This window comes from Anolis sagrei, chromosome 7 (genome assembly GCF_037176765.1).
Source record: "Anolis sagrei isolate rAnoSag1 chromosome 7, rAnoSag1.mat, whole genome shotgun sequence".
Classification (NCBI taxonomy): Eukaryota; Metazoa; Chordata; class Lepidosauria; order Squamata; family Dactyloidae; genus Anolis; species Anolis sagrei.
The window spans coordinates 25,419,929-25,447,827 of record NC_090027.1 but is presented as its reverse complement, the minus strand read 5'-3'; the positions used below and the strand labels follow the sequence as shown (position 1 = coordinate 25,447,827).

The window sequence follows — 27,899 nt, the reverse complement described above, 5'->3', positions numbered from 1 at the left end:
GCTTGGCCTGTCACTGAACATTGAGAAAACCAAAGTGCTCTTCCAGCAGTCACCAGCCAACTCCTCCCCAATGCCAGAGATACAGCTTAATGGTGTAACATTAGAAAATGTTGACCATTTCCGCTACCTTGGCAGCCACCTCTCCACCAAAGTCAACATCGACGCTGAAATACAACACCGCCTGAGCTCCGCAAGTGCAGCATTTTCCCGAATGAAGCAGAGAGTGTTTGAGGACCGGGACATCCGTAGGGAGACCAAGGTGCTTGTCTATAAAGCTATTGTCCTCCCAACCCTGCTATACGCCTGTGAGACGTGGACTGTCTACAGACGTCACATGCAACTCCTGGAACGATTCCATCAGCGCTGCCTCCGGAAAATCCTGCAAATCTCCTGGGAAGACAAGCGGACAAACGTCAGTGTGCTGGAAGAAGCAAAGACCACCAGCATTGAAGCGATGGTCCTCCAACATCAACTCCGCTGGGCTGGCCACGTTGTCCGGATGCCTGACCACCGTCTCCCAAAGCAGTTGCTCTATTCCGAACTTATCAACGGAAAACGGAATGTCGGTGGACAGGAAAAGAGATTTAAAGATGGGCTCAAAGCCAACCTTAAAAACTCTGGCATAGACACTGAGAACTGGGAAGCCCTAGCCCTTGAGCGCTCCAGCTGGAGGTCGGCTGTGACCAGCAGTGCTGCAGAATTCGAGGAGGCACGAGTGGAGGGTGAAAGAGAGAAACGTGCTAGGAGGAAGGCGCGTCAAGCCAACCCCGACCGGGACCGCCTTCCACCTGGAAACCAATGCCCTCACTGCGGAAGAAGGTGCAGAGCAAGAATAGGGCTCCACAGCCACTTACGGACCCACAAGAACATTGGAGGACCATCATACTCGGAAAACGAGGGATCGCCTAAGTAAGTAAGTAAGTAAGATAGATAGATAGATGCATACATACCAACATAGATGGACACATACATACCTACAAACAAATCAATACACATCTACATAGATACATACACACATAAATGCATGCATACATACAAACCTAGATAGATACATACCTACAAACATAGATACATACATAGATAAATACATGCACACCTACAAACATAGACACATACAACTAGATGCATGGATAGATACATTCATATCTACAAACAAATACTTTCAAACATAGATACATAATACTAATATTACAAATAACTTTATTGGGTTGTTGTAGGTTTTTTCGGGCTATATGGCCATGGTCTAGAGGCATTAGGAGAGAATGCCTCTAGAGCATGGCCATATAGCCCGAAAAAACCTACAACAACCCAGTGATTCCGGCCATGAAAGCCTTCGACAATACATTGAACAACTTTATTTCTAACCTGCCCTCTCTCCCTCCCTGAGGGGACTTAGGGCACTTTCCAAAAAATAAAATGGTCAACATGCAATGCCATGTGCAAATCAAAGAATAAACAAATGGAACAAAACAATTAAAGCTGAGAGTTAAAATAGACAGTTGAAATTGCCGAATAAAGACAACTGTCGCAAAACATGCAATCAATCAGGCCTCGTCACTAGCACATTCTGCAGTTGAAATCTGTATAAAATATAGTATATGGAAATATAAAATTGTGGCTTCTCTATAAGTACATACAAGCATAGATACATACAGACACACCCACAAACACAGATAGATACATACAAACCTACAAACATAGAGTCATACATACATACGTGCATACATCCATACCTTGCCATACCTTTGCCCAGTTTGGGAGTGGGATTCCACCTGAGCCGACTACCTGTCCTCTGGACTCACCTGAGAAAGGAAGGAAGGCTTCTCTCTCTCTCTCTCTCTCTCTCTCTCTCTTTCTCTCTCACCTATGAATGAATCGCTTTTCTTCCCAAAGGAGAATCCCTTCCTTGTCGCACCCAGTGCCTCGTTTTTTGTTTGGCCGGCTTTTTCCTCTGGGATGGATCCCTTTGTTGTCTTCTGCAATGTTTCCTTGGGGTTTGCAATTATGTCAGAGGAGTCTAGAGTGGTGAGCGAGAGAGAGGGGGGGGGTGCCTTGTGACCATGCGTGCGGCTCGCCTTGGTATTTTGAGTGGTTGTGTAATGTCCACACACTTGCTCTGATTGGGCACAGTGGCGTTACACAAGATCTGGAATATAAAATTCTTCCCTACCATGACTCCAGTCTGTAGCCGTCAAATGAGTGCCGCTGCTTCTGAGGAAAAGCCGATAGGGAATAATCAATGACAAGTGTTTTGCACAAGCTTTGGAATGTGTGCCAGTTTCTGGAGGTAAGATCATTCACAGAAGGGAAGACGTAACCGAATCAGAAGTTAGACGAGTGACAGACTGGCTCAGCTTGATCTGCAGATGACATGCCGGGATGAGATGCAGATCTTTCCTCTTAGGTTACAGGGCTCAGGAGACACTGTTTGAACTCTGATATCATAAGGATATCCCTCTCCCTGATTGTTTGGTGATCAACTAGTATCAATATTAGGACTGTCGTGTACAACAGTTGCTGTACACATTTAGGCTTGGCTTCATCTCTACGGCTAGTTACCGTTCCAACACTGGATGGTGTTAGCAAGCTGTTCTCTTCTCTCTTACTTTCTTCTCTTTCATGGGTTTCGGCCTTGAGCATCTTTTTCATCAGTTTGTATGGATCGTAACTTTTAAACACCATTAATATTTGATTCTATTTTAAGGTTTGTATGTTTTTAGATTATAAATATGATAATATATAATAATATTGCAACATAGTCATACTATTAAATATACATATTAGAGGACAGGTAGTCGGCTCAGGTGGAATCCCGCTCCCAAACTGGGCAAAGGTATGGCTAATAATATATAATGATATGCTGTTTTATTGTTGTATATAAAGTTGTAATGTTTTTTTTATTGTGAACTGCTTTGAGTCTCTTTGCTGAAAGAGAAAGCAGGGTATTATTATTATTATTATTAATAATAATAATAATAATAATAATGTATTGTCAAAGGCTTTCATGGCCAGAATCCCTGGGTTGTTGTAAGTTTTTTCGGGCTATATGGCCATGGTCTAGGGGCATTCTCTCCTGACGTTTCGCCTGCATCTATGGCAAGCATCCTCGGAGTTCCTACAGACCTCACTACCTCTGAGGTAGCTCAAAAAAACCTACAACAACCCTTGCCATAGATGCAGGCGAAACATCAGGAGATAATGCCTCTAGACCATGGCCATATAGCCCAAAAATGAATGTTTCTTGTAAGAGCCTTAATTGGTCCTGCCGAGCAAGTCATTGCAACTTGATGTAGATATGATGAGACTAGCCGTCCCCTGCCACGTGTTGCTGTGGCCCAGTCTGGTGATCTGGAAAATAAAGTAATGAGAAAAGTGTTGGTTTCTAATATATGCAATGTCTTTATGCTTGTGGGTAAACAGTATTTCTTGTTGTTTCTTTGTCAGTGTTTATGTGGAGAGTGTCTGGTTTGTAATGTGCAACATATCATAGTCCTTCTTTAGGGGTCCCTTTCAAATTTATGATACTATATCTCTCTGTGTGTGTGAATCATATCTATCTATATCTATGACTGGATGGCTGTTTGTCTGGAGGGCTCTGATTACATTTTCTTGCCCTGGTGAAGAGAGTTGGACTGGATGGCCTTAGGTATTTTCTGTTGGTCATGGGGGTTCTGTGTCGGAAATCTGCCCCAATTCTGTCATTCATGGGGTTCAGAATGCTCTTTGATTGTAGGTGAACTATAAATCCCAGTAACTACAAATCCCAAATGTCAGTGTCTATATCCTCCAAACTCCATCTGTGTTCATATTTGGGCATATGGAATATTTGTGCCAGGTTTGGTCCAGATCCATCATTGTTTGAGTCCACAGTGCTCTTTGGATGTAGGTAAACTACAACTCCCAAACTCAAGGCCAATGCCCACCAACACCAGACCCTTCGAGTATTTTCAGTTGGTCATGGGAGTTTTGTGTGCCAAGTTTGGTTCAATTGCATTGTTGGTGGGGTTCAGAATGCTCTTTGATTGTAGGTGAACTATAAATCCCAGTAACTACAACTCCCAAATGTCAGTGTCTATATCCCCCAAACTCCATCTGTGTTCATATTTGGGCATATGGAATAATTGTGCCAAGTAATGTAATGCGAGAAGATCCAACCAGTCCATCCTCCAGGAAATAAAGCCCGACTGCTCACTGGAGGGAAAGATACTAGAGACAAAGTTGAAGTACTTTGGCCACATCATGAGGAGACAGGAAAGCCTAGAGAAGACAATTATGCTGGGGAAAGTGGAAGGCAAAAGGAAGAGGGGCCGACCAAGGGCAAGATGGATGGATGGCATCCTTGAAGTGACTGGACTGACCTTGAGGGAGCTGGGGGTGGTGACAGCCGACAGGGAGCTCTGGCGTGGGCTGGTCCATGAGGTCACGAAGAGTCGGAGACGACTGAACGAATGAACAACAACAAATGTAATGTAATGTATCGCATATGTATATTGTGAACCGCTCCGAGCCTTCGGGGAATGGCGGTATATAAAATTGATAAACAAACAAATAAATAAATAAGTGGTCCAGATCCATCATTGTTTGAATCCACACTGTTCTCTGGATGTAGGTGAACTACAACTCCCAAACTCAAGGTCAATGCCCACCAAACCCTTCTAGTGTGTTCTGTTGGTCATAGGAGTCCTGTGTGCCACGTTTGGTTCAATTCCATCATTGGTGGAGTTCAGAATGCTCTTTGATTGTAGGTGAACTATAAATCCCAGCAACTACAACTCCCAAATGACAAAATCAAAAATTTTTGAGTGAAGGACATACATTGGGTTCTGTGCTGGTCAGTGACCGAAATAAATGATTTGATTTGATACATTGGGTTGTTTGGTGTATGCTGTCCAAATTTGGTGTCCATTGGCCCACTGGTTTTTGAGTTCTGTTAATCCCAGAAACGATCATTACATTTTTATATTTATAGATTTGGGAGAAGTATTCATTTTGAAGAAGACAAAAGAACAATCAGTGGGCTTTTCAGAACAGCTGCTTTCTATCCCAGATTGCCAATGAAAAGAGAGGAATAAGCAAACTATTAAACTACTTCTAATGGCACCCATTGCAAAACTCTGTATTTTGCATCTCTGGCTAATAGTGAATAATAGCTCCTTTTTAAACACAAACTCCCTAGAATCACCATCATCATCATCTGTTAACTCTTAGTGACCTGAGTACATTTAAAGAGGAAGGATGCTGGTGGATGATGAGCAGGCCTCTTGTTGCCAGTTCTAAACAAAGAAAATAGGAAATTACGCAAACATATTTTCTCTATCCAAGCTTTGGCCTACGGATGTTTAGACTGTGGATTAAACTTGTTTGCAGTGTGCCAGAAATGGCTGCTTTAATTTCCTTGAGACAGGAAGATGTTTGGAAAGTTTGGGACATCTGAGTGACGTTGGACTTCTACAGACTGCATGAAACGCCACAGTCAGCGCATTCACTTTTCTTAAATCTTCTGTTTTGAGTTTCTCCTTTTTTCTGATTTTCTGTTTTCTTTTCCACAGAACAATCATCACGGAGTTTTCCTTCCAGTTTTGCATTTTAGTAATTTCTTTTGTTATATTCTAAGTGGCTTTTAATTACTCTACTTTGGAACTTGGGGTTTGTGATCCTACCAGTTCTTTGGGGCAGGCAGATGGTATTTGTGGCACAGGTTCCAATGAATCATCTGAGCAACGGTGTTATGCCTCTTCTTATAGTCTGTCTGCGTGATCAACACTGTGCAAAATTCAAGGTGCACGTTATGACTTATAAAGCTCTAAACTGTTCAGGCCCCACCTATCTTTGCGATTACATCTCCCTCTATGAACTGGCGTAAACTAAGGTCTTTCAGGGAAGCCCGCCTTTCGCTCCCACTACTGACACAAGCACGGTTGGTGGGGACAAGAGAAAGGGCCTTCTCGGTGGTGGCCCCCGCCTCTGAAATGCCCTTCCTGGAGAAATAAGACAGGCCTCATCCCTCCCCTCCTTTCGTCAGAGCCTGAGGACCTGGTGGTTTAAACAAACCTTTGAGAATGACTAGTTCTAGCTCTGCCCCAGATACTGTTCAAATTGGACATATCTTTCTCTAACAATTACCCACGTCCCTTTCTTCTATTAGGTCCTGGAAATGTACAACCATAGACTCTACCTAATTTCCCGGGCCCTCTAAAATCGCATTAGCCCAGCCCGCCCTTTTAAACTTCCTTGAACAGGCAGGATTGTTTTAAATATATGTGCTATTGTGGTTTTAATGCTTATATTGTCTTGTTAATTTTATGTTTATGCTGTTTTCTTTGTATGTATTATGTTACTTGGAAACCGCTCTGAGTCCCCTTGGAGAGATAGAGCGGCATATAAATAAAGTTTTGTTTTGTTGTTTGTTGTTGTGTTCTTGCAGCAGCTAAGGATGTGATCTATTGTTTCATCTGCTTCGTTGCTGAGTCTACAATTATTATTATTATTTGAAACACAACAAGATGAGTCCACAGCAGACACTCTGCTCGCTGTTGAATTGGCTCACACATCGGACACTTCCCAAGTGTCTAGGACTGTGTGATGTATCGGCAAATAATGCGTGCAGATCCCAGTAAGGTGGCCTTCTGCCGCTGGCAGATGGTAATTTTGTCAGCGCCGATTGTGTTGAAGTGCAGGCCAAGGTCTTTAGGCACTGCACCCAGTGTGCCGATCACCTCTGACCACCTTTACTGGTTTGTGCCAGAGTCTTTGCAGTTCGATCTTAAATCCTCATATCGTGTCAGCTTTTCCAGTTGTTTCTCTGCAATCCTGCTGTCACCTGGGATTGCGACATTGACAATCCATAACTTTGTTTTTTAACACAATTGTGAGGTCAGGAGTATTGTGCTCCAAAACTCTGTCTGTCTGAATTGGGAGGTCCCAGAGGAGTTTGGCGTGTTCATTCTCTGTAACTTTTTCCGGCTTGTGATCCCACCAGTTCTTTGTCACAGGCAGATAGTATTTGTGGCACAAGTTCCAATGGATCATCTGAGCAACGGTGTTGTGCCTCTGCTTGCAGTCTGTCTGCGCAATCTTCTTGCAGCAGCTCAGGATGTGATCTATTGTTTCATCTGCTTCCTCTGCATTTGGGATCTGATGTTGACTTTTCAATTCTGGCTTTGATGGCCAGAATTATTTATTTATTTGACAATGACAGAGGAAGCCAGTAGCAGAACCCAGTTAATATGAAGCTATTCTTGAAGATGGCCCTTGGGCCTTGTCGAGGAATTGACCTGTTGTAACTTTCCAAGTTGGTCAAAGATAGTCCTTGCTACATCCCAGGCTGTCTTTTGCAAGGAAGGGAGGATGTGGGATCCCACACTATCCAGCAAGGTTGTTGTGTCCCATTTGTATGGCTTTTCTGTTAAGCTAGTCCTTCCCTTTGTTTTGTTTGGAGATGCATTTCCTCATTAGTGAATCATGTTTGAATGGACTGTTAGGCTGGTTCCATTGATGCTCTGCAATGCTCAAAACACTCTCCGTATTCCAGCATCCATGAGTCTCTATGGAAGTTTCCCTGTCTGGCCAAGAGTTGGGTCTCGTTGGCCATGCTCCTCGGTTTCATGGGCGCCTCTCGTTGTGATTTCTTTCCTTCCATTAGAAGAGCTAGGAAAGACATCTCGCGGCTTGTGACACCCTGGGATGCTTTTTGTGCAAAACGGAGGCTCCAGAAATCTGCCTGCCCGTCCCTCTGCCATGGCATTGCACTCTCCTGGCTAATCACGCCTTGGCCTCAGTCCTGTAATTCTCTGCTTCGTTTGCTTAGAAAGCTTGAAAGCATTCTTGCTTAACTAATCAGGACAGTTTGCGGAGGCCTTTCCAAATGTCCTGGGTGGGTTGGCCAATCTAAGCTTCTTTTGATTATATCAAGCCCAGTCTCTACTTCCTTCTCTTATTTCATTATCTCTTAGTAACTGGTTCTGTCCCAATCCACTCCCTTCTTTCTCTATTTGCTTTCTGAATGTGTTTCATAATCCTAGGGACTCTTAATTTCCTTATTGCCAGCATTGCTTTTTCATGTAACACCAACATGATTTTTGTTTCTGCGTTGTCATTGTCATTTCCTAATTGGCTCTATCATAAAGACATGGGAAAAGTTTATTAAACTTCAAAAGCTTTGTCTTTGCCGGAGGGACATTATCCTGCTATCGCACATTTTATTTTATTTTTATATTATACTAGCGGTCCCTTGCTAGGTGTTGCTGTGGCCCAGTCTGGTGATCTGGAAAACAAAGTAATGAGAAAGTGTTGGTTTTTAATATATGTTATTTCTTGATGCTTGTTGGTAAACAGTACTTCTTGCTGTTTCTTTGTCAGTGTTGATGTATAGATTGTCTGGTTTGCCTACTCTGGAACATGCAACATATAATTGTCCTTCTTCAGGGGTCCCTTTCAAATCTAGGATAATATATCTGTCATACAAATATATTAAGATCTTCTAGAGAGGCCCTGCTCTCGGTCCCATTACCTTCACAAGCGCGTTTGGTGGGAACGAGAGACAGGGCCTTCTCTGTGGTGGCCTCTCAGGTGTGGAACTCCCTCCCGAGCGAGATTAGATCTGCCCCCTCCCTCTTGTCCTTCAGGAGGCTAGTGAAATCCTGGTTATGAAACGAAGCATTCCCAGAATAATGGCTGAGTGATTACAGACCAAAGTGAGTGACCACATATGCGGACTGAGTTGAACATGATTTTACCTTGGCAATTTGGTATATATGTATTTTATCTATATGTACTTTAATCTTGTACTAGCTGTCACCTGTCACGCATCGCTGTGGCCCAGTCTGTTGATCTAGAAAATAAAGTAATGAGAAAGTGTAATTTCTTGATTCTTGTGAATAAACATTATTTCTTGCTGTTTCTTTGTCAGTGTTGATGTGGAGATGGTCTGGTTTGCCCACCCTGGAACATGCAACATATCATTGTCCTTCTTCAGGGGTCCCTTTCAAATCTATGATACTATATCTGTGTGTGAATCATATCTTTCTATCTATCTATATCTATGGCTGGATGGCTCTTTGTCAAGAGGACTTTGATTACGTTTCCTTTCCCTGATGAAGGGAGTTGGATTGGATGGCCTTAAGTATTTTCTGTTGGTTGTGGGTGTTCTGTGTGGGAGGTTTGCCCCGATTCTGTCATTCGTGGGGTTCAGAATGCTCTTTGATTGTAGGTGAACTGTGAATCCTAGTGACTACAATCTCCAAATGTCAAGGTCTGTTTCCCTCAAACTCCATCTGTGTTCATATTTGGGCGTATTGAGTGCTTGTGCTAAGTTTGGTCCAGAGTGCTCTCTGGATGTAGGTGAACTACAACTCCCAAACTCAAGGTCAGTGCCCACCAAACCCTTCTAGTGTTTTCTGTTGGTCATGGGAGTTCTGTGTACCAAGTTTGGTTCAATTCCATCATTGATGGAGTACAGAATGCTCTTTGATTGTAGGTGAACTATAAATCCCAGCAACTACAACTCCCAAATGACAAAATCAAAAAATTTTGAGTGATGGTCTCTCCTTGTGTTGTGAGATGTTTTGTTGCCAAATTTGGTGTGATTCTGTTCATTGGTTCTTTTGTTTTTAAGGTACTCATTATGCACAGAGCATTTTTTATATATATATTGTTGTATGATGTTTTAACTTGTATTAGTAGCATTGAATCCTTGCTGTAAGCCCGTCTGAGTCCCTCTACAGAGGTGAGAAGATCGGGATATAAAAGTTTTAAATAAATAAATAAGTATATGTGTGTGAATCATATATATTTATCTATATCTGTGGCTGGATGGCTCTTTGTCAGGAGGGCTTTGATTACGTTTTCTTGCCCTGGTGAAGGAAGTTGGACTGGATGGCCTTAAGGCAGCATTTCTCAATTTGGGGTTCAGGAGTCCTGGCGGGGGGATGAGGGGGTTTCAGAAGGTTTGCCAAAGACCACCAGAAAACACAATATTTTCTGTTGGCCATGGGGGTTCTGTGTGGGAAGTTTGGCCCAATTCTATTGTTGTTGGGGTTCAGAATGCTCTTTGATTGTAGGTGAACTATAAATCCCAGTAACTACAACTCCCATATGTCAAGGTCTATTTCCCCAAAACTCCATCTGTGTTCATATTTGGGCATATGGAGTATTCGTGCCAAGTTTGGTCTAGATCCATCATTGTTTGAGTCCACAGTGCTCTCTGGATGTAGGTGAACTAGAACTCCGAAACTCAAGGTCAGTGCCCACCAAACTCTTCTAGTGTTTTCTGTGTTTCCTGTGTTTCTGTGTGCCAAGCTTTATTCAATTCCATCATTGTTTTGTGGGGATTTTTGTCTTGAGATTTCCTGGGGATTTATTCTTCCCTTGTGGTGGCGACTTCTTGGTGGCCATTCTCCGCCTCTTAGTTGAGAATTGGATTGAAAATGCCACAGGCGAGCCTTTGAGTCGGTGCCAGCAAACATAGGGTTTTATTCCCTTGATTGCCTGCCTTTTATAATAAATCCTCTTTCGTGTGCCTCTGGAAGAAAGGCACTTTCTTACTGCTATTTCTGGCTTCGTGATTTGTGTCATGTGCCTTTTCCCTTGGACTCCAGCCCCGCTTTTGTGAGCCGCTTCCAAGCTGCAGGTGTCTCTCAGTCTGTGGGATTTCGGAGGAGAAAGAGAAAGACCGGCCGGGCACTGCTTCACCATGTGCTTCAACAACCTCCCTGCAAAGTTGCTGTAACATAAAGGAAAGCACAGAGCAGGGGGCCTCACACTTTTCAAGCAAAGGGACAGGGTCCCTCAGGCTTTTGGGGGACCGGACTAGAGCTTCTTGTTGTTGTTGTTGTTGTTGTTGTTGTTGTTGTTGTTGTTGTGTTGTTGTTGGGTGACTTCAAGCCACTAGTGGTGCAGTAGGTGAAACTGAAGTCTGACAAGTCAGAAGTTTGAATCCAGGGAGAGGGTGGATGAGCTCCCTCTGTCAGCTCCAGCTCTCCATGTGGGGACATGAGAGAAGCTTCCCACAAGGTTGGTAAAACATCAAATCATCCAAGCAATGACCCCAGGGCAACGTTCTTGCAGACGGCCAATTCTCTCACACCAGAAGCGACTTGCAGTTCCTCAAGTCGCTCCTGACACACACAAAAAAACCTCATTTAATACTCGGGGCGACCCCAAGGCAAGCAACCCTCTCACAGAGTTTTCTGGTCATGATTTGATTCCAAGGGGATTGGCCTTAGACTTCCTTTCTCTGAAGCTGAGAGAGAGCAACAATCCCAGGTTCAAACCGCTCCACCACGCTTTATGAATTCCTTCCCTCTTCTTTTTCCGACCTTTCTTTCTTTCTTTCTTTCTTTCTTTCTTTCTTTCTTTCTCCCTTTTCCTCTCTGTTTCTCTCCTTTCCTTTCTCCCTTTCTCCCATCTTTCCCTGTTTCCCCTATCTTTCTTTTTTACTAGTTCTTTATTTTCCCTTCCCTCTCTTCCCTCTCTCTTTTCTTCCTTCCTTCCGTCCATCCTTCTCTTCCCTCTCTTTTTCCAACCTACCATTCTTCCTTCCTTTCTCCCTTTCCTCTCTTTCTTCCCTCTGCTTTCTTGTTTCCTTTTTTTCTTTCTTTCTCCCTTTCCTCTCTTCCTTCCCTCTCTGCTTTCTTTCTTAATTTCTAACTTTCTTCTCTTCCCTCTCTTTTTTCAACCTACCTTCCTTCCTTCCTTCCTTTCTTCCTTTCCTCTCTTTCTTCCCTCTGCTTGTTTTCTTCCTTTTTTCTTTCTTTCTCCCTTTCTTCTCTCTCTTGTCCCTTCCTTTTTCCCCTTTCTTTCTCCCTTTCCTCGCTTCCTTTTCTGCTTCCAATCTGTCTTTCTGTCTGTTTTTATTTTCTTTCTCCCTTTCTTCTCTTCCTTCCCTCTTGGCTTCCTACCTACTTACTTCACTTCCTTTTCTTCTCCCCTCTCTTTTTCCTACCTTTCCTTCTTTCTTTCTCCCCTCCCTTCCTTCTTTTTTTTACTTTATTTCTCCCTTTCCCGTCTTCCTTCTCTCCTTCCTTCCTTCCTTCCTTCCTTCCTTCCTTCCTTCCTTTCACACTTTCCTCAGTTCCTTCTATCTCTGCTTGCTTGCTTGCTTGCCTGCTTCCTTCCTTCCTTCCTTCCTTCCTTCCTTCCTTCCTTCCATAGATAGACAGAGAGACAGGCAGACGGACGGATGGATGGATGAATACATGGATTGAGATAGACAGACAGACAGACAGACAGACAGATAGATAGATAGATAGAGGGGAGTCTCTTCCTTTGCAGGCTTATATAAACAGAGAAATAGATAGATAGACAGACAGACAGATGGAAGGATTAAGATAGATAGATAGATTACCTGTCCGAATGTATCTCCTTCTGTGAACCATCTAGGAGGCTAAGATCATTGGGGAATCCCTACTGTTGCTCCCACCACCTTCATAGGTGCAACTGGTGGGAATGAGAGGCTTTGTCTGTGGAACTCCCTCCCTAGGGATATTAGATCAGCCCCCTCCCTCTTCTGAGAATGAGATAGATAGATAGATAGATAGATAGATGGATGGACGGACAGACAGACAGAATGGTCTCTTTCTTTGGAGGCTTACATAAACAAAGAATGAGACCAGTAGGTAGGTAGGTAGGTAGGTAGTCTCTTAGATGCTTATATAATGAGAGAATGAGATAGACAGATAGATGGATGGACAGACAGATGAAATGGAGTCTCTGGAGGCTTATATAAACAGAGATTAGATAGATAGAGGATGGAGTGGAGTCTCTTTCTTTTATATAAACAGAAAATTAGATAGATAGATAGATAGATAGATAGATATTTTTCTTTGGATGCTTACATAAACAGAGAATGAGGTAGGTAGGTAGGTAGGTAGATGTCTCTTTTTGGATCTTATATAAACAGAGCATGAGATAGATAGATGGATAGACAGATAGATAGATGATATAGATAGATAATATAGATAGACAGCGAGAACTCTCTTTCTTTGGATGCTTATGCAGATAATTAGATAGATCGATTAAGCGATAGATTGAGTGGCCAAAAGGGCAAGGACCAGGTTTACAGGTACAAAGATGTTCCATTTGTCCCTTGCTCCTACCAAATTGTCTGATTCACCCCTCTGCCGCATACATTCCCAAGTGATGAAGGGAGTCTGGTTGGGGTGGAGTGGCCTCTCTCCTCTTGTTGCCCCTTTGGAGGAATAGCCACTTCTGCCTTGGCAACGCGGTGCTGGCTATGGGCAAGCGGAGGCGATGTGGCCTTGGACCTTGGAGCCGTTTTTGCGCAACACCTGGCGCTTCGTGTAGGAACAAGGCTTTGGGTGTTTTCCAAGGGGCAGCCCTTGAGAGGGCACATTCTAATTACAGGGCTGCTGTACTCTGAATTAGAACAAACGTGTGAACTTGAAATATAGGCCTGAGCAGACCAGCTGTACATTCAACACAATGGAATGCTGCTTCGGCATTGGCTGCAGGTTATGGTTGCTCAGTCTTGGACTTGTTTGGCTCTTTGGTGCAAGACCTGAGATGACCTAGCAAACATTTGAGCTTGGATTTGTATTTGTCTTCGTTTGTAATGGAAAGGTTGTCCGTTGCAGCATTTGCCCCATGGTAAGCATCACCATGATTCCAAGTTGGCAGGATTCTATTTTTATTTGATGCTTTTAGGCTTTGACTGATGTATAGGTTCGTTTATTCCTTCTAATTAATATTATATGATACGATGCTTCAAGAGGTGGCTTTCAATCTAAACGTTCCACAGGAGAAAGCAATGATGGGAGGGATGGAAGTAAACGCATATAGGGAATCAGGTGTTCATTTCAACACTTAAATTTATTTGCCAAAGGGAGTTGAGGTTAAGCAGTTGTGCCAAAATGTTCATGACAAAAAAAAAATGAGGGGAATACGGCTTTGATGACTTTGCATCAAAATAGGTTTGGAGGAGTTTGGATGCTAATATAAGCAGAGTATAGATAGATCAGGGGTCCTCAAACTTTTTAAACAGAAGGCCAGGTCACAGTCCCTCAAACTGTTTATAATTTGGAAAAAAAAATGAATGAATTCCTATGCACACTGCACATATCTTATTTGTAATGCAAAAGACACTTAAAACAATACAATAGTTAAAATGAAGAACAATTTTAACAAATATAAATTTATTAGTATTTCAATGGGAAGTGTGGGCCTGCTTTTGGCTGATGAGATAGGATTGTTGTTGTTGTTGTGTGCTTTCAAGTCGTTTCCGACTTAGGTTGACCCTGAGCAAGGGCTGCGTAAATGACGTTGGAGGACCGTATTCGGCTCTCGGGCCATAGTTTGAGATAGATGGATGGATGGACGGACAGATGTATGGACAGACAGTGAGATAGCTAGATAGATGGATGGACAGACAGACAAGAGTCTTTTTCTTTGGATGCTTATATAAACAGAGAATGAGATAGATGGATGGAGAGATGGATGGACAGACAGACAGATAGGAACCCCTTTCTTTGGATGCTAATATAAACAGAGAATGAGCTAGATCCGTGGTTCTCAACCTGGGGTCCCAGATGTTTTTGGCCTACAACTCTCAGAAATCTCAGCCAGTTTATCAGCTGTTAGGATTTCTGGGAGTTGTAGGCCAAAAACATCTGGCGACCCCATGTTGAGAAACACTGAGCTAGACAGACAGAGAGATAGAGTAGAGTCTTTTTCTTTGAATGCTTATATAAACCGAGAATGAGATAGATGGAGGGAGGGACGGACGGATGAACAGACAGACAGATAGGAACATCTTTCTTTTGATGCTAATATAAACAGAAAATGAGCTAGACAGAGAGTAGAGTCTTTTTCTTTGGGTGCTTTATATAAACAGAGAATGAGATGGATGGATGGACGGACAGGGGGACGGATGGAGGGACGGACCAACAGACAGACAGATAGGTACCCCTTTCTTTGGATGCTAATATAAACAGAGAATGAGCTAGACAGAGAGAATAGAGCCTTTTTCTTTGGGTGCTTATATAAACAGAGAATGAGATAGATAGATAGATAGATAGATAGATAGATAGATAGATAGATAGATAGCGTGGAGCCCCTTTTTCAGTTTATATAAGCACCCAAAGAAAAGGGCTCCACGCTATCTATCTATCTATCTATCTATCTATCTAAGCACCCAAAGAAAAAGTCTCTATCTCTCTGTCTCTTAAAGGTTTATTCTCTTAGGATGTTTTATCTACCGGATGAAATCCGTGATGTGGTGCACTTCCCATAACTCTGACTTTCAGTGAAACTAATAAAGTAGTTATAGGTATTATGTGAGATTTCATGGTGAAATATATTTCTCTAACTTCCCTTTCTTCTTTTCCAGGCTCCATAGAAGCGTTATGTATCGGACCTGATGCACCATTGTGAAGGCCTGCGGAGCTCCCTTGGCTTTCGGGCTGCCGCCGTTTTCATTGGAGATTCATCTCCTGCAGCAATAACTGGGAGAACAGCTGGATTTCCTCAGCATTCTGGAAACAATGGGGATCGGCAAGAACACCACGTCTAAATCTGTAGAAACTGGAAGTCCCACGGAAGGCAAATACGAGGAGGAATCCAAGCATCCCACTTTCTTTACGTTACCGGTAAGCTACTCTCGTTGTGTGCCTTCAAGTCACTGCTGATGTGCGGCAACCCTAAAACGAACCTGTCATTTCAGGGCCCAGCCACTTTGAGCCTCCACAATCCCCTCTCCCAGTCAGTCCCACCAAATAAAAAAGAATTAAAAATTAAGGAAAATCAAAAATATTCAAGAGACAGGCCAAGCCAAAAATTACACCGAAGCCAGGATGCAACTGTGATGCTGAAGAGGGGAGGAGGAGCCGTGATCGGCTGCCACGTGGACCAATTATGGACAGGAAAAACTGATGGCTGGGCCCTTGCCAATATGGCCACCCAACCCAGCCAACAAGCCAGATTGGCCAAAGTGAACCAACCACTCCGAATATGTGCACAAGGCTACTAATTGCACTTACAAATAGTATTGAATTACTTAGCCAGATATAACTAGGCATCCACAGACTAGGGAGCAATGTACATAGAAATTGGAGGCTCAATTAGCTTGATAATTGCCCAGGGCATGCTTTGTTAATTGTGGAAGAGCTTTGAAATGGCAAGGCTTGGCGCTGACTTGTCATAGTTCTGGCCATGATGTCACAAACGCTGCTCGGACCCAAGCCTTTCAGCCGGCTCCATTCTGGGGAAGGGGCTTTTTGTAAACACTCTTTTTCCTACACTAGATCTATTTTGCATCTATTTTCACTGGCGAGGGAATTTGTGGAGCAACCATTCACAGAGCGGGTCTAATGAATGACTCCTTTTGTTCAGGGAAGAGATTGGATTGCTTAAGTGACCTGGTTTCTTATCTCTGTGAGTGAGTGCCCTTATGCTAGATAAAGTGGCGGATGAGACAATTACGTGGTGATATAATGGCTTTCAAGTGCTGTGTATCCTCAGCGCACCTCCAGAGTTGAGTAAGGTGAGCAACAATGCAGCCCAAGTGATCAAAGCTCTGGAACAGTTCTCTGATAAGGGTAATCTATAATAGGGAGTTGCAGTTGATCATGGGAAAAGTCCCCGTACAGTACACTATGGTAGAGAAGTCGGAAATGATGTGCCATGTGCAAGAAATAGGGAGTAGGGATGTGAAATCCATAAGAGAAATGGTTCAAAAGTCATTACAAAACTGGGGTGGGGGGGGGGGGGGGCATGCTGCCATTTCATTTCTAAAGTGTTTCTAAAGTATACTTAGTGAAAAAATTGTTACTATAATGAGAATAATAAATTTCATTGCTATTTCGTTAAAGTAATTGCACCTTAGTTTGGGTCCACGGCATTTCCCGGGTTATTTGAAGAAGTCAAAATTTTAATTGTACAAAATGCATAAGGTTGTGGGTGAACGACAGCTCCCATCATGCCAGGTTAACCCCAAAAAGCTCCATCAGTACTTAAAGTTTGTCATGTTGGACAAGTTTGCTGTAGATGCATCATTGGTGGAGTTCAGTGCGCTCTCTGGTTGTAGGGTAAACTACAACTCTCGCTATGGTGAGTCAACCCCCTTAAACTCCTCCAGTAGGTTCAGTTGGTCATGGGAGTTCTGTCTACCAAGTTTGGACCAGGTCCATCATCGGTGGAGGTCACTGTTTCTCTAGTTGTGGGTGAACTACAACTCCCAGGAAGGGAGGTCAGTTCTCCCCAAACCCCTCTAGTAATCAAATTGCAGCATATCAGGTATGTCTCTGGATGTAGGTGAACTACAGCTCCCCCAAATCAAGATGCTGGTCATGGGGGCGCTGTGTGCCAAGTTTGGTCCAATTCCATCTTTGGTGGAGTTCAGAGTGCTCATTGATTGCAGGTGAACTATAAATCCCAGTACCCAGTATCCAAAATGTCCAGACCAATTCTCCTCCAAACCCACCAGTATTCATATCGGGCATGAGTGCCAAGTTTGGTCCAGATCAATTGTTGTTTGGGTTCATAGTGCGCTCTGGATGTAGGTGAACTACAACTCCTATAAATCCCTCCATGTTGATCATGTTCTGTGTGCCAAGTTAGTTCCAGTACCATTGTTGGTGGAGTTCAGAGTGCAGTTCTTAGTCTGCAAGTGAACTATACATCCCAGTACCTACAACTCCTATGAATCATGATGAATAATCCCCAAACCTCTCTAGTACGTTCAGTTGCTGATCTATTTGTTGCGCGCCATAGAAAAGAATAGGAAAGGGTTAAGGGAGAGGCAGTAGGCGGGGTCATGCAAATTCCACACCAACGGAGAGAGTCAGAAACACTGGGATGTCTGTGATGGAGGAAACACATGAAATCTAGGATAGAATTGTCCCGTTATGAAAGCCTTCACTTGGGTGATGCGCATCTGTGCTGTAATATGTAAACCTGGGGATCTCCCAATGGCTGTGAATGGTGGGAGGCTCAAGATACACCAAAAAAAAATGAGTTATTGCTGGGTCCTGTAGCATAGCAATAAGCTGCAGAACCAAATAGGGACAGTAAACATGATTGCTGTTTGCCAACTCGATCAGAATGCTTTGGATGAATAGTTGGGATTTGGGGAACTTTAAAGGGGGCAAAAACCTTTTTTATTCAGACCGGCTTTCAAAGAAGAAGGTTTGTAAGATCTCATTGGGAGTGCTGTGGTTTTTAACTTTGAATATGTCTTGATGGAACGCTGTCTAGTAATACCTTTAGAGATAATCCCAAAGGATGCACTGCGCAGCTGTCAATCACCCATTTCAGTGGAGGAACAGCAGTTGTAGGTTCTGATGGACTTGTCCAGGCCGCCATTAACTGGACATATTCCCTTTTTGTTTTCTTAGGTTGTAATCAATGGCGGCGCAACCTCGACTGGCGACCAAGACACAGAGGACACGGAGCTGATGGCGATCTACACGACGGAAAACGGCATCGCAGAGAAGGTACCTAAATATATGAAATATATGCCCTAAGGAAAAAGGGAGCGGTCTTTCTTTCTGGAAACAAGGACTCAGTGGAGCCATGGGTTCAAATGACAGGGAAGGAGATTCCAATTTAACCTTGGGAAGAACTTCCTGGCCAGAAGATCTCCAGAATGCCAACGAAACTGCCCTTTCTCTCTCCTTTCCTCCCTGCATTTGGACACTGTAGCTGACTTAGCTTAGTTTTGCCCGGGTTTGCTGTTGATTCCTGGCCTTCAAGGCTTTGAGACTGCCTCTAGATTACAGTGAAGCCAGCCATGCACCTCTCTGATTATTCTGCTGCATTGTGCAGCTCGTGTCATCTTGCCGTAAAAATACTGCGTTTACATTGCCAAATTGGGATTTTTGCTGAGATGAGCACTCTTTCAGCAAGACCAGGGTCACACAGCGCTTAATTTTCACAAAAATGAACTTTGAGAGCATTTCCTTTGGTTTGTCACGTTTTCAAACTTCCCCTTCCAGAAATTTTAAAAGCACAGCCCTTAAAGCACATGATGTGTAATGTCTTCAGAAGAGCGTCAACCTCATTTTTGCTGATATGGGAAACGACGTATCACTCATGTTCTGTATGGTTATAGTCGAAATGGAAAGTATTGCATGTCATTGCATGGATTGTCGTTTCATAGAATCATAGTTGGAAGAGACCTCATGGGCCATCCAGTCCAACCCCCTGTCAAAAAGCAGGAATATTGCATCCAAAGCACCCCTGACAGATGGCCATCCAGCCTCTGTTTAAAAACTTCCAAAGAAGGAGCCTCCACCACACTCCAGGGCAGAGAGTTCCACTGCTGAACGGCTCTCACAGTCAGGAAGTTCTTCCTGATGTTCAGATGGAATCTCCTTTCTTGTAGTTTGAAGCCATTGTTTCATGTCCTAGTCTCCAGGGAAGCAGAAAACAAGCTTGCTCCCTCCTCCCTGTGGCTTCCTCTCACATATTTATACATGGCTATCATATCTCCTCTCAGCCTTCTCTTCTTCAGGCTAAACATGTCCAGCTCCTTAAGCCGCTCCTCATAGGGCTTGTTCTCCAGACCCTTGATCATTTTAGTCACCCTCCTCTGGACACATTCTAGCTTGTCAATATCTCTCTTGAATTGTGGTGCCCAGAATTGGTCACAATATTCCAGGTGTGGTCTAACCAAGGCGGAATAGAGGAGTAGCATGACTTCCCTAGATCTAGACACTAGGCTCCTTTCACTTTATGATTGGATTGAATTGCGTTTTTCGCACATCGGAATGAGCGCTTGGCTATTTCAGCCTTAGTGTATCTGCAGTTGCCCAGTCGCATCGAATCCTAATTTGTTTTTTGCAAAGTCCAGCTGTAAACACTCAGCTTATTCAAGGAAAGACCTGACTGTTCCTGCTCCGAATGCCACCTTTGTCTCCGAGATTAGTGCTGGCAGCTGCGAGGAAACCAAGCACCAAGAGTGGACCTTCAAATTAATGCCTCTAAGATTGTCGCTGGTGGCAATCGGAAGGGGATTAAGGGGCCGCCGTGTGTTGCAGGACTAATAGGATTGGGTGACGCAACTGGGTCACTGGATTCTACGTAACTCCCAAGGCATATGTTGACTTTGTAATCCTGTTACTGTACGGCCTCCCTCCCCTTGGTTTTCACTTTCTGGTTCAAGGGGCAGAACAAACAGATTTCCTTGAGAGAGAAGATAAATACTTTCCCCCCTTTTCTCCATCGGATCAAGGCGACTTATGCCACCCCCGTCTCATAACACAATGTCACACGATGTTGGTTCCTGTGTTATAAATGCCGTTTCCTAATTGGTTCTATCATAAAAACATGGGAAAAGTTTACTAAACTGCCCAAACTTTGTCTTTGCAGGAGGGAGGGAGGAACATCCGGCAGCAGCACATGATATTATTAAATTATATTGTAATAGTATTTATTATATTCTATTACTAACTTTGCCCGGGTCCATTTGAAAAAGTTATTTTTTAAAATTGTACAAAATGCATAAGGTTGCGGGTGAATTACAACTCCCATCATGCCAGGTTAACCCCCTGAAACTCCATCAGTAGTTAAAGTTTGTCATGTTGGGCAGGTTTGCTCTAGATGCATCATCGGTGGGGTTCAGTATGCTCCCTGGCTGCAGGGTGAACTACAGCTCCCACCATGATGGGTCAGTCCCCTCAAACCCCTCCAGTAAGTTGAGTTAGTCATGGGGGTTCTGCGTGCCAAGTTTGGTCCAGGCCCATCATCAGTGAAGGCCACCGTTTCTCTAATTGTGGGTGAACTACAACTCCCAGGAAAGAAGGTATATCGTGTATGCATGCCAAGTTTGGTCTAGATCCATCATTGTTTGGGTTCATAGTGCACTCTGGATGTAGGTGAACAACACTCCTATAAATCCCTCCAGATACCTCCCATATGTTTTGTTGGTCATGAGCTCACCCACTGCCTCTCCCTTAACCCTTTCCTACCCTTTCCAATGGCACACAGCAAACAGAGCGGAATTGATCAGCAGCTGAACATTTTGGAGGGGATTGGGGGACTTACTCAACAAGATGGAAGTTGTAGTTTACTCACCCTGAATCAAGACACAGCACAGCGACTCCCACTGGCCATGGACCAGAACCAAATTTGGCATGCAGAACCCCCATGACAAGGTTTGGGGGAACTGACCTTGATTTATAGGAGTTGTAGTTCACCTACAGAGAACCAAACCAATGATGGATCTGGACCACACTTGCCATTGATTATGGGACTTACAGTACCTTCAGACCACTTACAGACCTTCAGACCTACTTACAGACCTCTTCAGAACTACTTACAGACCACTGTGACCCCAATGAATGACGAATCTGGACCACACTTAGCACACAGACCCCCTCATGACCCACTTTACATTCTGGTGTGGTTTGGGGGAGGATGGGCCACAGATGATGGGATTTAGAGTACCTTCACTCACTTCCTGAGACCACTGTGAGCCCCACGAATGATGGACCTGGGCCACACTTGGCACACAGACCCCTCCCCCATGACTCACCTTATGTCTTGGTACGGTTTGGGGGAGGACGGACCATGGATGATGGGATTTGCAGTACATTCACCTGATTCAGCATCCCATCAATGACAAACCTGGACCACACTTGGCACACAGATCCCCGCCCCCCCCAATGACCCACCTCATGTCCTGGTGAATGTCCTGGTGAACTTTGGAGGAGGACGGAACACAGAAGATGGGATTTGCAGTACTTTCACCTGATTTGGATCCTACAGATCAGTGCAACCCCCACAAATGACAGACCTAGACCAAATTTGGCACACAGACTCTCCATGACATACTTTATATCCTGATGAGTTTTGGGAGAGGGTGCATTATCTTCACTCACTTCCAGAAACCACTGCGACCTGAACAAATGATATGTCTGGACCAAATTTGGCACACAGACTCCCTATGACACACTTTATGTCCTGGTGAGGGTTAGTGGAGGATGAACCAAAAGCACCCCTTTTTGGGCCCAGAACCAAGGGTAGAGAAAGAAGAGAAGAAAGAAAAGAGGGAGCGGGAGGAGCTGGATGAGGAAAAAGAAGGGAAGAAGGGAAGAGCCACCAAGAAAATGCAGACCCATGTGGTGCTGATTATTCTCTCTACTTGGTTGATCCCTTGCCTTTTCCCCCAGTGCAGGACGCAAGGTCGATTACAGGAATGTTCCCATTAAAACCGCTCTGACTCCACCACCTCCGCTGCTCCCATCTTTATTTTCCAGGTTGTAAAAGTTCAGGGTGTTATTAAATCCGTTCTAGGTTGGGAAATGACTGCGTTCCTCAACGTTCATTATATCTTCCGATAGGAAGGGAACATTAGGTGCTGCGGCACAATTAGGATAATGTGTCAGGAGTGTGCCAGTTCAACCCATGTCCTGAAGCCCTTTCTGGGTTCGTCAGAATGGAGGTCACCTAAGGCCTTCTCCCTGCAAGATTTGAAACCGTCTGATGGAAGGGCAGCTGCAGGAGAAGGTGTTGGGTGCTGCTTTTGGCTTCCATGGCACTTCTAATGCTTACATTAGTATATATTTGCAACAACTTTGGGGAAGATGAGCCATGGTTGAATTCATTCTCTTTATCTCAGTCTGTGTCATGAAGTTGAGTATCTTCACTCACATCCCTATCTGAATACCTTAGTTCTGTGGATGCATTAGATACCATACTAATATTGTGCTATGCTAACAATATAATATATTATATATGCATATTATATTGATAATAATATTATAATACTATATAATACTATTTATTTATTGTGTTGAAACAAATTGAAAATACGTTTATCTATATAAATAAAAATGTAATGTTCGTTTGTGGGATTAACAGAACTCAAAAACCAATGGACAAATTGACACCAAATTTGGACACAAGGCACCTAACAACCCAATCTATGTCCTTCACTAAAAAAATGATTTTGTCATTTGGGAGTTGTAGTTGCTGGGACTTATAGTTCACCTATAATCAAAGAGCATTCTGAACTCAACCAATGATGGAATTGTATCAAACTTGGCACACTGGATTCCCATGACCAACACAAAACACTAGAAGGGTTTGGTGGGCATTGATGTTGAGTTTGGGAGTTGTAGTACACCTATATCCAGAGAATACTGTGGACACAAACAATGATGGATCTGGACCAAACTCTATATGGAATACTCAATATGCCCAATGTGAACAGTGGTGGAGTTTGGGGAAAATAGAATCTTGACATTTGGGAGTTGTAGTTGCTGGGATTTATAGTTCACCTAGAATCACAGAGCATTCTGAACCCCACCAACGATAGAATTGGGCCAAACATCCCACACAGAACCCCCATGATCACCAGAGTGGGCCACAGCAACGCATGGCAGGGGACGGCTAATAATGTATAAAAAATCATGAGCAAAATCTAGGTTTTCCTTTGAGCAGAAGCTGCCCACTTGGAGTGACTCTGGCCGCATTGTAGTAGGTGGTCTGTGGTTTGCTCTTCTCCACACTCGCATGTTGTGGACTCCACTTGTGGCCCCATTTCTGAAGGTTGACTCTGCATCTCGTGGTGCCAGAGCACAGTCTGTTGAGCGTCTTCCAAGCTGCCCCATCTTCTGTGTGCCCAGGAGAGAGTCTCTCATTTGGTATCAGCCACTGATTGAGGTTCTAGGTTTTAGCCTGCCACTTTTGGATTCTTGCTTGCTGAGGTGTTCCTTGCGAGTATATCTGTAGATCTTACGAAGCTGTTTCTTGATTACAACTCCTATAAATCCACCCAAAGCCCACCTGTATTTTTTGTTGGTCATGTGGATTCTGTGTGCCAAGTTAGTTGAAGATCCATCATTGGTGGGGTTCAGAGTGCTCTTTGATTGCAGGTGAACTATAAATCCCAGTACCTACAACTCCTATAAATCAAGATGAATTTTCCCCAAACCTCTAAAGCATTTTGCTTTGGTTATGCGGGTTCTGTGTACCAAATGTGGTCCAAGTCCATTGACGGTGGGGGTCACAGTGCTCTGTCTTGATTCAGGGCGAACTACATTCTGTGAGCCATAGAAATGAGTAGGGAAGGGTTAAGGGAGAAGCGGTGGGGTCATGCAAATTCCACACCAATAGAGAGACAAAGAAAGACTAGGATGTCTGTGGTGGAGGAAACACATAAAATCTAGGATGAAAATGGTCTCGTATAATAGTCTTCACTTGGGTGGTGGGTAGGATGGTGTTGGTGGAGGACATTGGCAGGTCTCTTGGGCATCTTTATGGCACTCACTATAACCTGTAATGTCATTGGAAGGAGGGCTTTTGGTGTGTCCTGAGTAGAGGGATCTATAGCTGTTTGTGGAGACAGGAGCTTGTCTGTGTAAGTGGACACCCCAGCCACATACACACATACATATTTTCACTTTTATTATATGTACAGATGGATATGGCTGGAGCTACACTTAAACAATGTCCCTGGTCTGACTTACGTTCAACTTACAAACAAACATGCAGAACCAATATTGTACATAACTTGAGAACTTGCCTTTATGCATATATATTGTGTTATATTGTTTTATATTACAGTATATTTATCGCTGGAGCTACACTTAAACCATGTCCTTGTTCTGACTTACATGCAAATTCAACTTCAAAACAAACCTGCAGAACCTCTCTTGTTCGTAACTTGGGGACTGCCTGTAAATTCCTGAAAATTATGCTGTTCATTAAACTGAGCCTATCTTACTTTGATTGCATTACGAGATGATACAATTCATTTGAAAGATGACAATAGGTAGCAGGACAAGAAGGAAATCATGTTATAGGTGAATAGACACGGGGTCTCTCATTCATAGGATCATCCTAAACTAAGCCATGATGACAAGACAGCTGTTTTCAGCAGCCATTGATCATCCACCTGGTTTCCTTGTGTCTCTGGATTTCCAGCCTATCTCTCCAAGATGCCTGTCTGACTGTCCTACGTAAACAAGCTGCCCCATCAGCACATGACTAATGTTTTACAGTAGATGTAGAGATTAGCTACTCTGTTATTTACCCTTCCCTACCTGGCACCCATTAGAATAAGAACAGCAGCGTTAGCACTAAAAGGTGTGAGTCAGAGCTGCCTCCTGAACCTGAAGGAACTGCTCCAAAGAGATGAGTCTGGCATGACTTGTTTTTGAGAAATCCCTTTTAGTGAGCACAGCATTTCTTTCTAAGTGATGGCAGACTGCCTCCTTCATGATTTGCTCCAGAATCCTTCCTGGTCTTGACGTTAGACTGACTGGACACTTGTCATTGATGGGTCCTCTTTTTTCCTCTTCTTGAAGATGTGGACAATATTTGCCCTCCTCTGGTCTGTGAGATTATTGCCAGTGGTTCTGACATGGGTTTTGCTAGTTCCTTCAATACTCTTGGATATAGTTCATCTAGTTCTGGATACGAAAGCTGACTGGCACAACCTGGGGATCACAACCAGACACAGTGAAGACATCTGCTCTTGTGCTATGCTACTCTGCTGCTGAGTATGCATGCGCAGTGTGGAACACATCTAACCACGCTAAAATAGTAGATGTGGCTCTTAATGAGGCATGCCGCATTATCACGGGGTGTCTGCACCCTACTCCACTGGATATCCCTTTTGAACAGGGACTGTATGACCATCTATCAGGGGTACTTTGTGCTTTTCCTGCATGGCAGGGGTTGGACTGCTATGTGTGGTCTCTTCCAACTCTATGATTTTATGATTATCTAAAGTAAACACAGGCAGCTCTTGAAGCCGTTTCTCTTAGGGCTTGACTTCCAAACATTTGGCCTTTGTTCATCCTTCTCTGGACCCTTCCCTTCCCCCCAATTGAACAGCTTTGTCTAGAACTGGATGCAGGGCTGTTATTCCAGGTGAGAAGGTCTTCTCAAAGCAGAACAGAGTGGGATCAGGGCTCCCCTTGATCTGGACCACTATCCTCCCATTGATACAGCCCAGAATCACATACAGGCATTTTTATCTGTCATATCGCACTCTTTTCCTGGGATTCCCACATATTCTTCTTCTTGGGTATGCAAGGGATTGAATTCTGGACTTCAGGGGTGTGTTGAAAGCATGCATTGTTTTGCTGAGACCCCTCTCCTGCCTTGTTTTGATCTACACTTCAACCTTTGGCAGTTTTTGCAGCGCTTCCAAATGTCAGGGAGGGCTGGCGAGGGCTATCCTGTTCCCTCTTGCCATCCCATTGTGTTGCATCCCAATTTCTTGAATTTTTATATAACTGTGATCTGGACCTGATGTGGCCATTCATGTCAAAAGGAACTGTCTGCACAATCGCAAATTGTGCAATCTGGGTCTCTTATACAAGTTGAGCGCTGTCCTTCCTTCCTTCTTTCCTTTGCTGACGGATGGCTCGCTTGAGCGATCCTCCCCATGTTTTGTTTGTACAAACCAAAGTGACATCTTAATCTTCCTTTTGGCAGGACGCACCGGTGCTTATATCACAAGGAAAGGGAATAATGCCCTACTTATCTGCGAAAAGGGCCGGAGGTGGGTTGTATGAAAGAGGGGAGGCTGCGCTGGGCAACTCTTTGAGCTCAAAAGGAGCCTTGCATTCTGCTTTGCGACAGGACGCAGCCGGCATGGAAGGCGCTCAGGTGAAGGCATGGCTGGCCCAGGGGCCTCTGCCTCCCAATTTCATTGTGTGGCTCCTGACTAGGTTTCCTCCCGTTTGTTTTCCATAGAGTTCTCTGGCCGAGACGCTCGACAGCAGTGGGAGTTCCGAAGCACAAAGGAGTGACATGATCTACACCATCGAAGACGTTCCTCCCTGGTATCTCTGCATATTCTTGGGGTTGCAGGTACTCGCCTAACTCGCTGTGGCCATGGTGGTGGTGATGATGTTGGCGGCATTTGGATTAGTATTATTGATAATAATATTTATTTATATCCTGCTTTATCTCTCCCAAAGGAGACTTCAAGCAGCTATGTATCTATTATTATTATTATTATTATTATTATTATTATTAGAGCCCCCGGTGGCGCAGTGGGTTAAATCTGCGCAAGTTTGAATCCAGGGAGAGGCGGATGAGCTCCCTCTATCATCTCCAGCTCCTCATGTGGGGACATGAGAGAAGCCTCCCACAAGGATGATAAAACATCAGATCATCCGGGCGTCCCCTGGGCAATGTCCTTGCAGACAGCCAATTCTCTCACACCAGAAGCGACTTGGTTTCTCAAGTTGCTCCTGACATGACCTATACACACACACACACACACACATATATATAATAATAATAATAATAATAATAATAATAATAATAATACCCGGCTTTATCTCTCCCGCGGCTTAACATAAGAGCATCTGCATACAATTTAAAATATACACATATGCAAACATTAAAACAAGATTAAATATAAACAGCATTTAAAAATTCACAGTGAATAACCATTCAGACATATTCCAAGTGAAGATTGTTCCCATCCAATCATGACTGGCATTTTTAATTTTAAATATGACTCATATTTAAACAAGCCCCCAGTGGCACAGTGGGTTAAAGCACTGAGCTGCTGAGCTTGTTGACCGAAAGGTCGCAGGTTCGATTCCGGGGAGTGGCGTGAGCTTCTGCTATTAGCCCTAGCTTCTACCAACCTAGGTTCGAAAACATGCAAATGTGAGTAGATCAATAGGTACCACTCTGGTGGGAAGGTAACGGTGCTCCATGCAGTCATGCCATCCACATGACCTTGGAGATGTCTATGGACAACGCCGGCTCTTCGGCTTAGAAATGGGGATGAGCACCACACCCCAGAGTCAGACATGACTGGACTTAATGTCAGGGGACAACCTTTACCTTTTTTACGACTCAATAGGAAAAAAATCTCAATTACAGGCCAAGGGCCCTGAGTTATAAACACCCGACTAAGAAATGACTCCTAGTTAAGAACGGGGCTGAGAGAAAAGGAAGTGAAAGGAATC

At 43.8% G+C, this 27,899-nt stretch overlaps 1 protein-coding gene across 3 annotated transcripts in view; it reads left to right on the top strand.

The window, feature by feature from the left end:
* Nucleotides 1-27,899, top strand: part of SLC23A2 (solute carrier family 23 member 2) — a 106,312-nt gene that overhangs the window by 39,210 nt on the left and 39,203 nt on the right. For 2 of the 3 annotated variants that reach the window (XM_067470758.1, XM_067470759.1), the window contains exons 2-4: nucleotides 15,344-15,602; nucleotides 18,348-18,446; nucleotides 26,665-26,781. In XM_067470758.1, the coding sequence (XP_067326859.1) occupies nucleotides 15,498-15,602; nucleotides 18,348-18,446; nucleotides 26,665-26,781 (321 nt within the window). In that variant the 5' untranslated portion in view covers nucleotides 15,344-15,497. Of the gene's footprint in view, nucleotides 1-2,193; nucleotides 2,288-15,343; nucleotides 15,603-18,347; nucleotides 18,447-26,664; nucleotides 26,782-27,899 lie in introns of those variants that run through there. The other variant, XM_067470760.1, reaches the window with a different exon arrangement.